The sequence below is a fragment of the Nilaparvata lugens genome, chromosome 2 (genome assembly GCF_014356525.2).
Source record: "Nilaparvata lugens isolate BPH chromosome 2, ASM1435652v1, whole genome shotgun sequence".
NCBI lineage: Eukaryota > Metazoa > Arthropoda > Insecta > Hemiptera > Delphacidae > Nilaparvata > Nilaparvata lugens.
Genome location: NC_052505.1, coordinates 12,306,370 through 12,316,825, shown reverse-complemented (window position 1 = coordinate 12,316,825; position 10,456 = coordinate 12,306,370). Strand labels below are relative to the sequence as shown.

At 36.1% G+C, this 10,456-nt stretch overlaps 1 protein-coding gene across 1 annotated transcript; it reads left to right on the top strand.

Annotated features, from left to right (window-relative positions):
• The first annotated feature begins 166 nt into the window (after nt 1-166).
• LOC111053411 lies at nt 167-6,500 on the top strand. The gene is made up of 3 exons (XM_039420567.1): nt 167-349; nt 3,066-3,207; nt 6,232-6,500. The coding sequence occupies exons 1-3, from the start codon at nt 314-316 to the stop codon at nt 6,369-6,371; spliced, it is 318 nt and encodes a 105-aa protein (XP_039276501.1). The 5' UTR covers nt 167-313; the 3' UTR covers nt 6,372-6,500.
• Nucleotides 6,501-10,456: the final 3,956 nt, after the last annotated feature.

Here is a 10,456-nt window from a genome sequence, read left to right as displayed (position 1 = left end):
CTGTTTAAAAATACAAAATAAATTCAATTTTACAAACACAATTAAAATTTTTCAATTTTATTCCAATTAATTTTTAATCTGACACATTTTTTGTCTAATTTTAAAATTGGATAATTAAAAAATGTGAGAAGTGAATTACACTGCCATCTGAATAATGAAGTGAAAAATTCAAATGTCGAAATGTCCTTAACATAACCTCATTTCACGTCAAGACGTCAGCTGTGATTTTTCCGTCATTGGAAACTACAAAATCAAACATTAATAATTAATTATTTATTATATTTTGAACATCTTTTATTGCTTTTGTTTATCAATGATGACCACAAGAGTATCGTCCTTTTTGCTATCAGTAAGTTGAGAAATAGCTATTATTTATTTACTCAGTGTTATATTTGTCTTTAGGATAAAAACATAAATAGTGTATTACTAGACTATTCTTTTTTATGAATTTTGCAATAAGAATAAGAAAATTCAGTTGAAAGGTATTTATCCTCGTTTAAAATTTAAAAATGTCAGCAAAGTACCGTATATCCAAAAGTATAATGTAGGCCTATTCATCAATAATTAGGTTTCAATTCAATTCTTTATCAATCCATATCCAACCATTCAAATGGATAGGTTTCGTCATAAATTCCTAAAAGGGGACACTCTAATAGACGTTGAAGCACTATATAATATATTTTTTTAAATATCACCCATTATTGACCCCACCTGCTCTCTGTCCTTGCTTCTTGACATAATTTAATGCGATCATGCAATATTCAATTTATCGATCAAAGACCAGACCATTCCTGGGTAGATCGCATCAGTCAAATACATTTTCAACCTGAAAATAAACAGACCACAATTTACTTGATCACTGATCACAAATATCTTCATTAGCAAACTCCATTTCCACATTACCTATGGATTGCTTCTGTGGGGTCACTCGGCAGGGGCTGCTGTTGAAGAGGGCTGTGAGAATCATAACAGACAATGACTATCTTGCCCACTGCTAGCCTATCTTTGCTTGCCTTGGTGTGCTGATGGTCATCAGCCTTTACATCCTCCTGTGTTTGGTGTATAACAACATACTCTAGCTGCCCGTAGTGACATTCACTACCTCAACACCAGACACAGTGAGCTTTTGGATATCCCAAGGAAATTCCTCTACCGATCACAGGCCAGTTATAGGATTTCTGCTCTGAAATTCTTTTAACAAGCTGCCTCCTGAAATAAAGCAATTTGGTGAGGCCGCTTCCAAGAGAACTGTCAGAAAGCTGTTTTGTGACAAGGCATATTATAATGTGAATGAACTTTTGAGCGATGATTTGAATTTTCATTAAAAGTGGTCACTGTTTGGATCTGCCATTTGAATAGGCCTAGTTGTGTGTGTGTGTTAATTACGTGTTTTGAAATTGAGGCAGCCATCGATCCCGCATGAGTGGGTAATTGAAGCAGTTGGTATTATTATTGTCATTTGTTACGAGAAGCCACAAATCTGAGCAGAGCTCAAGTGGCATGTAACATGTCATGAACATTTTTTCTATGCTAAGTGTATGCATCTGTATAAACTCAAAGTATGAAGGCACCACAACATTCCTCCATTGTATAGGGACACGCTTCCACAAGTACATTAGTAATTGAAGACAAGAAGAGCCTATGACTACCACATAACCGTATTCTTTCAGGTAGACAATTGAAGAGCTTCAGTCCCGAATAATATGGTCCTTTTTCCAAAAGTGTCAGTCTGTGAGCGGGGTACTGATATACAGCTGAACTCTTTGCTCTTGTGCTATAGTCATGGCAAACTACATTTCCCTCAAATCTCTCTGAATTTCTGAAGACAGAGTGTGTGTATTTAAAGTCATTGATACTTTACTTTGGACCTGGATGTACCTCGAAGCAGACTTACAGCAACTCAAAAAAGTTTTGAAATATCAGCACTGCGACTGTATAACCAGCTCCCTGAATATATAAAAAATTGCGAAACCACAAAGTTTAAGCAAATATTGAAAGAACGCCTAATACAACGGCCATTATACTCATTGGCAGAACTAGTGGATGAGCCCCAATACTCAAACACGAACAGCCGCCATCCCAGAGTTTGAAGGTGACCCCCTGAACTCCCTGACACAGTCTATCCGGTTCTCCCGGTCAAGGACGAAAAGTTCAAGTATTCAAGTAAGTATTTACAGTCTCTTAGCAAATAGCCACTTTAGGAAGACCTGAAGATATTTACTGGGTGAACCCTTACTGACTCTGGTAAGTGGTTAAACATCCTCAGCGCCAGCACCGGGAAACAGTCCCTCACCTTCGACAAACGACAGTGTAGCAGATCCAAATTTATCCGTCTCCGAGTGTCGTAGTCACTTGCCCTCTTTGCGGTAGCGTTGTAATGTTGCACCTTACATATAGCAATGAAGCCAGATTAATGTCCATAAAATGTGTGGATGCCCAATCTGCGGAAGATCACCTGGCAATGTGCATCATACTTGCTATATGTGATTATTTGAAGAGCTTTCTTTTGGAGCAGTGGAATGTCTCTGGCATGTGACAAATGACCACAGATTAGGGTATCATACTGTATGCGGCTACCAAAAACTGCATGGTACAAAATTAATAATCGCTCGATTCTCAGCAGCACTCTCAACTTCCTGAAAGGATATATTACTCTCGACAGCTTCTTGCACACTCCAAGAATATGATGCTCCCAGGTCAGCTTTGAATCTATATTGTACCCAAGGAGGGTGACAAGACCAAACCGACACAACTCTTACCCCAACCATTAAAACTCAGAGTCGAGTCGCATATGTTGTGAGTCGAAGGTTCCATGTTATATCTCGCGGTCTCTACCTGAACTTATTTCAGTATTAGTGTCAGCCTCAGTTATATTTCAATTTAATGTCATGATTACATGATGACATAATTCCATGCCCTAGATTATCATAATAAATAATCATCAATTGTTAAATATGTTACAGTATTGTTGGAAACAAATAGTGCTCAAATTGCCTGAGGGTTTTGTATAGCCTTCTGCATTTATAACCGGACAAGACTAATATATTTTGTTCTATATTGTTTAGAATCGATCAAGGAAACTGGCTAGCTTAGTCAGATTTAATCATGGAGCTGCCACACCTACTTCCTCAACATCCCAAAAATCCGGCTCTACTGTGCCAGACGTACAAGGAGTAACAAAGAATGTTGTGGATATTCCATCAGCTGGTAAGATTTTAAATACCATTAGTTTTAATAATAACTAGCTGGCCCGGCAAACTTGTTACCGCCAAATAGTTGGATGCACCTCATGACAAACTTTAGCTGGATGCACACCTGAGGAGGCGCGATGCGGAATTTTATTTATATAATTTTCCAACTGCAAAATAGATCAATTTACTAAAAATTAATTAATCCTAAACACCGAAGACAGCACAATTATACGAAACAAAGCAATGGCTTTAGAGCATGATGTAAGTCTTTAACCTGAGGCCGCACAGTCATTTTGTTTTTAGTCTGGGCGTTTAGAATAAAATACAATGTGGAGCAGCACACACTCTTGTCTACTATCTACCGACGGCTGTTGTATGACGCAATGATTATAACAGCTGTGTGTGGCCAGCTCACAAATCTTCTCCTATAAGGATTACATGTAAACTTTGTAGGACCTTAGGAAAGAGTTCTGGAGTCAGATTATAAATTTTATAGGCCATAAACCTTGTCCTGAATATAACAAACACAACTAAAAAAATCATCAAATTCGGTGCACAAATAAAAAAGTTATTGAATGTCAAAATTTGAGGCTCGATTTTTATTCATATAGATAGATAGATAAGGTGTTGCTGTTCATGGCGTGGTTATACTACATAGTATATCCACAAGTGAACAATTCAAGAACAATAAGAAACTGCCATAAGGCAGGTCAAGTAAAAGAACAAAAGTTGCAAGTCAAAATACAAAACATGCAAATACGAAACATACCAAGCAGCAAGCAGAAGAAGCAGCAAGAATAAAAGGGTCTCTCCGTAAGAAAAGCCCTCATTCTCCTTTCCAAAACATTCTAATGCAGACTCCTGGCTGAAACAGGTAGCTTGTCCACAGTTCTGTCTGGATAATAGATGAGTGTTCCCCAATCTACACTTTGGATTGATATATTGCCGGTCTAGCCTTAGCCTATACAATTGGTTGTTTATAGGAGTGAATTCAAATGATTTATTGTGTTAACAAAAATTGATTCTTCTTGTATGTCGCTTCAACAGCAGCCCTTGAAGCGCATTTCCCTCAAAAATAAATTATACATGCCCTCTCTCACCTCAGTCCTAACTGGTGACTTTGCCCTTGAATGTTATTCAGTTCTTTGTGGCAAAATCGTTTTTCCAATCCATTTTGTACTAGACCAAATATTTTCCATTTGACATTAATTTCAAATTATTATGTCATTAATACGAGTATTGTTTTGTAAGAATTAGGATGTAACAAGCTTGTGAAAAGTTGTGAAATTAATGTTGTAGGTTAGGGGTTCCCAACCTTTTTGTATCAGGCCCCCCTCTGGTTATTTGGAGAACCCCAACGCCCCCCTACACATATCAGCTTTCCATTTTGCAATACCTTATTTCCACGGTGCCGTACATACCAACTCCGACTTGTACAAGTATGTGCCTACTTGATACGGTCAGTAGGTAGATTATTTGTTCACTGTTGAATTCAGTAACAGAGATTGAAACGATTCAAGAATTGCTCGTATGATAAAAATTAAAACAATTATTACATGAAAAACTAACATAAATACTGATACAAAATGTAAATTACATGTAATTTGTTTTTGTAGTTTTAAAAACTATAGCCTTCTTTGATAAAGTAAAAAACTGGCTCTTCAAAATTTTAACTAGCGGTAGTAGAGCAAGACTTTGAATAAGTCTGAAAACTTCGATAGATGATGAGTAACGACCAAGTAAAAGAGGAAAACAATTTCGATAATCAGAGACTGAGAGAGAAAGCTACGAGAGAAGGACTAAAAGGTACTGTAGAATGAGACTAAAAAATAGAGAGAATAACTGCTTACCAAAAAACGGATTTTAACTTGCAAATATGCTTAAAGACAAACAAGCTTTGCCTCTTTTTATCCAGAGTCAAAAATTAGAAGGAGAGGTTGTTTTCGGAAACTTAGTTCAATAAGATAAAAATATGATAAATCAATTTGACTCATGTAACGATTTGTTACAAAGTTTACAACTCTATTGAAACTTTACAAAACCAATTATGAAATCTTAAAAAGACTTTATTTCAAAGTTCTGAGGGTATTATGTTTGTAATTTTTATATTTATTTCATTTGGGTGTCACGCCCCCCCCTGGACTTTCACCACGCCTGGAAACCCCTTTTTTAGGTAATTTTGTATAGATGGTAATTGAAGAGAAATTGCATTTATTCAAATGCTAAATCTATAAACTTTGGATTTTCGTTTTATAATAATAATTTGTGTAGAATAACTATACCTTCAGTAAGATGCATTGTTATCAAGATATACGCGAAAAATGGCAACTAAACCACCCTTTTAACTCAGTAGTTAGGGGTAGGGACTTTTTATATGTTTACCTCCCCACTACCCTAAACAGAGCTGTGGGATCAAAAATTGTCTTCCAAACTTTCCCCTATATACCCTATTTTGAGCATTCGTTTCATGGACTAAAATATCACTGTTATTGAGTTTTTAAACTGATGAACTCATCAACTTTAGCAGTGGACTTGTGTGACTTTCATACAGAATGGTGCAGAACCAATTTACAATTTTGGAAGGGTTATAACTTGAAATAAATAATATAAATAAATGTGAATATATTAATATAAAATTATAAATAATAATGAACAGTACGACTTGAAATGTCTCTGTTGCTGACAGCTGGGGGAAGAGTGAATGGATAGAGCGCCTCTCAGTGTGATTCTGGGGTACTCTATTGGTAGGAGTGTGACTGGGTTTGATCTACCAAGGCGAACATGGACAGCGCTAAACAGGGTTAGAACTGGGCATGAAAGATGTGAAGCACCTCTCAGTGACTGGGGTAGATAGTCCTCCACTGCTTGTGATTGTGGAGAGGATAGACTAACGATGAATCGTATCATCCAAATTTGTGGTATTCGAGCCTATCAAGGCAGTTTGGATAATTTCAAAGCAGCTCCTTCACAAGCAATGACTTACATAACTGACCTCGGCATTCATGGTGACCTGATTTTCATAATTCTTCTCTATTTTCAGCTTTGGGACCTGGAGCTTCAAAGGCAGGAGATTATAAAAACCCTGAATATTTTGCTTACCATCAATGGTCATTCTACGAAGCAAATGTTGAAATGGACAAATTCAGACTACCACAACCATCTGCCGTCAAAGAAAACTAATTTCAATATACAGTAGCCTTAGTTGAATGTGAATAAATAATAAATATAGTTATATAGGTTTTATTTAAAATAACCATACTTCTGTGTCAACCAATTCATGAAGGAATAAAAAGGTATGGAATAAATAAATTGATGTTTTATTGTTGAAAAATAGTAAGGTACTCAGTACCTGTTGCACAAATTTCAACCGTGATTAATTTCACGAGAACCTATCAGAGAAGCCGTCTTTTCTAAAAGGCCTTCTCTAGTACTTCTTAGTTCATACTTCTCTCCTTAGTCATGGCCAGAAATCTGGATTGACTGTGTCATGTCTGGAAGTGGACCTGACTTGGTCCTTGTCATGTTTTTCACTTAGTCAAACATATAAAACATTAAGAAATTTACAACTTTTATCAAGATGGCCTTGCCCATAAAAGCATCACAGGTTCAGAGGGTGTTTCTGTTGGCCATAAAATATTCCTCCACGGAGTAAAATGGTGACTTCAGTAAGATGCATTGTTATCAAGATATACGCGAAAAATGGCAACTAAACCACCCTTTTAACTCAGTAGTTAGGGGTAAGGACTTTTTATATGTTTACCTCCCCACTACCCTAAACAGAGCTGTGGGATCAAAAATTGTCTTCCAAACTTTCCCCTATATACCCTATTTTGAGCATTCGTTTCATGGACTAAAATATCACTGTTATTGAGTTTTTAAACTGATGAACTCATCAACTTTAGCAGTGGACTTGTGTGACTTTCATACAGAATGGTGCAGAACCAATTTACAATTTTGGAAGGGTTATAACTTGAAATAAATAATATAAATAAATGTGAATATATTAATATAAAATTATAAATAATAATGAACAGTACGACTTGAAATGTCTCTGTTGCTGACAGCTGGGGGAAGAGTGAATGGATAGAGCGCCTCTCAGTGTGATTCTGGGGTACTCTATTGGTAGGAGTGTGACTGGGTTTGATCTACCAAGGCGAACATGGACAGCGCTAAACAGGGTTAGAACTGGGCATGAAAGATGTGAAGCACCTCTCAGTGACTGGGGTAGATAGTCCTCCACTGCTTGTGATTGTGGAGAGGATAGACTAACGATGAATCGTATCATCCAAATTTGTGGTATTCGAGCCTATCAAGGCAGTTTGGATAATTTCAAAGCAGCTCCTTCACAAGCAATGACTTACATAACTGACCTCGGCATTCATGGTGACCTGATTTTCATAATTCTTCTCTATTTTCAGCTTTGGGACCTGGAGCTTCAAAGGCAGGAGATTATAAAAACCCTGAATATTTTGCTTACCATCAATGGTCATTCTACGAAGCAAATGTTGAAATGGACAAATTCAGACTACCACAACCATCTGCCGTCAAAGAAAACTAATTTCAATATACAGTAGCCTTAGTTGAATGTGAATAAATAATAAATATAGTTATATAGGTTTTATTTAAAATAACCATACTTCTGTGTCAACCAATTCATGAAGGAATAAAAAGGTATGGAATAAATAAATTGATGTTTTATTGTTGAAAAATAGTAAGGTACTCAGTACCTGTTGCACAAATTTCAACCGTGATTAATTTCACGAGAACCTATCAGAGAAGCCGTCTTTTCTAAAAGGCCTTCTCTAGTACTTCTTAGTTCATACTTCTCTCCTTAGTCATGGCCAGAAATCTGGATTGACTGTGTCATGTCTGGAAGTGGACCTGACTTGGTCCTTGTCATGTTTTTCACTTAGTCAAACATATAAAACATTAAGAAATTTACAACTTTTATCAAGATGGCCTTGCCCATAAAAGCATCACAGGTTCAGAGGGTGTTTCTGTTGGCCATAAAATATTCCTCCACGGAGTAAAATGGTGACTCCATTAAGAAATTGTTGATTCGTGCCCAGAAGCTCCTGACGTCGAGACTCTTCACCTCATCAGGTAGAGCGTTGTACGTCCTCAGCACTAGCACCGGAAAACAATCCCTGCTCAGCCTGCAGAATGGAACGTCTAATAAATTTCACTTTACATCTCGTGTTGTAAGAGTGTTTATAAGCTTTTCTTGTCAGCAAGTGATGGTTATCTCTTGCATACAGCAAGGAGAGCATGATATATTGGTTGAACATGGTGAATATTTTAAGCTTGATAAAGATGGGTCAACAGTGGTACAGGTATTCATTTATTTATTTATTGATATACATATACATATAAAGGCTCAAAGACAATACCATGAAGAGCCTAAATTACCATAAGAGCCTATTAATAGGTAACCATACTACATAATAAAGAAAACTTAGAAGATGAAAAATATTATGGAAAAATTATAGAAGAGAATAAGATAAAAAGTAAATAAAAAATTGAAATAATAATAAAGTTTCAGAATTAAGTTTGTTTTTTCAAACGAGCTGCAAGATAAATTCATTTCACAATTTTTCTTAAAGACATCAAATGAGTTCGAAAACGGATCTATATGTTCATTCAAAGTATTATATAATCTTAGACTTTTAATAAGAAACGAATTATAGTGATGAGTAGTTCTCACAAAAGGGATGTTGAACAATATATTTTTTTTAGGCCTAGCATAAGGTAGCTCTACATTGAAATTCAATAAATTTATGAATGATGGAATATGAACTTGATGATTTAAAATGTTGAATAATAGCAATAGAGCATTTACAGATTTGCGTAATTCTAGAGAGTGCACTTTGAATTTCGATCTTAACTCACTAGTTGAGAAATTAAAGGGACAAAAGCAATTACATTTTTTTATGTATAAAAGTCTCAGAATTCTATTTTGAATTTTTTCAATTTCATGAATGTCTGTCACATAATAAGGCTCCCAAACTACTGCAGCATATTCAAGTTTACTGCGAACTAGTGCATTGAATATTCTTAAACTAACATCACAATTAGTGAATGGTTTGGTATAGTGAAATATAAAACCCAGTAATTTATTAGCACTACCTAGGGTATAGTTGATGTGGTTTTTGAAATCAAGTCTTGGGTCCATGATAACTCCAAGATCTCCAATGTTATTAACACACTCAAGATTGTCACCTCCCAATGTATATAAATGGTGCTGAAAATTCATCTGCCTTGTATACACCATAAATTTAGTTTTAGATACATTCAACTCGAGTCTGTTCTGACAACAACAAAGGTTAACTCGATCAAGATTGTCCTGCAATCTGACATAATCATCAATGCTTTTTATTGACCTATAAAGTTTTACATCATCTGCAAATATCAGGATTTCAGATTGTTTAATACAATTTCAGGTATCCTGCTGAGTCCAATATTCGGAGAGCTTTCTTCTGCAGGAGTAGTACCTCTTTACAGCCAGGTGCATGTCCCCACAGCTGGAGTACGTAATTAATATGGCTATGGAACATAGCAGAGTATACGTCCATAGTATGCTTCCGGGGGATCAAAGGCTTCAGCCATCTAATAAGAAATATCACCCTGGAGAGCTTCAAGCAGACATTGTGTAAGTGACCACTCCAGCTGAGTCTGGTATCTAAGGTGAAACCCTACAACTTTACTTCTGTGAGGCCACTAAGCTGGCTCCGTACAAGACTGCATGTAGTTTCCTGTGTTTTGTTTGCATTGGTTCTCCTGAAACTAATCACGGTTAAAATTGAACAGGCTTTTCTGCAACCGGGACTAAGTCTACTAGACACTGACCCCATGTGTGGAAAGCGCTGCTTGCATTCTCTAAATTGATTGTTTGAGAACTGATTTTGTCTGATTCATATTTTAACCTTGAAATCACTTGCAAGTGGGTCCATGATCAAAATGAGTAGAAAATTAATCTTCTAGCTACATTGAGAGGATAACTCGAAAGGCTGGACACATAGGCCTACGGTACATCATTGTTCAGATTGATTTCTTCCTCCTTTGACAAACTTGATAATCAAGTCATCTTTGATGCCAATTTCCGATTTGATTTTGAACCCATAGCAAAAAGGTTTTTTTTCTTGTAGGTACGGACTGTATATTTTCATTTCATTTCATTTATTGACACACTTTACAATTTACAATAATAAATAATACACAAAACATTACAAAACAATAATATAAAGTGGTTAGGTAACCTCATTTGA

Coding starts and splice junctions, on each gene's coding strand:
- LOC111053411 (XM_039420567.1), top strand. CDS start 314: ATGATGACCACAAGAGTATCGTCCTTTTTGCTATCA. Junction 350..3,065: donor TATCGTCCTTTTTGCTATCA/GTAAGTTGAGAA, acceptor TATATTGTTTAG/AATCGATCAAGGAAACTGGC. Junction 3,208..6,231: donor TGTGGATATTCCATCAGCTG/GTAAGATTTTAA, acceptor CTCTATTTTCAG/CTTTGGGACCTGGAGCTTCA.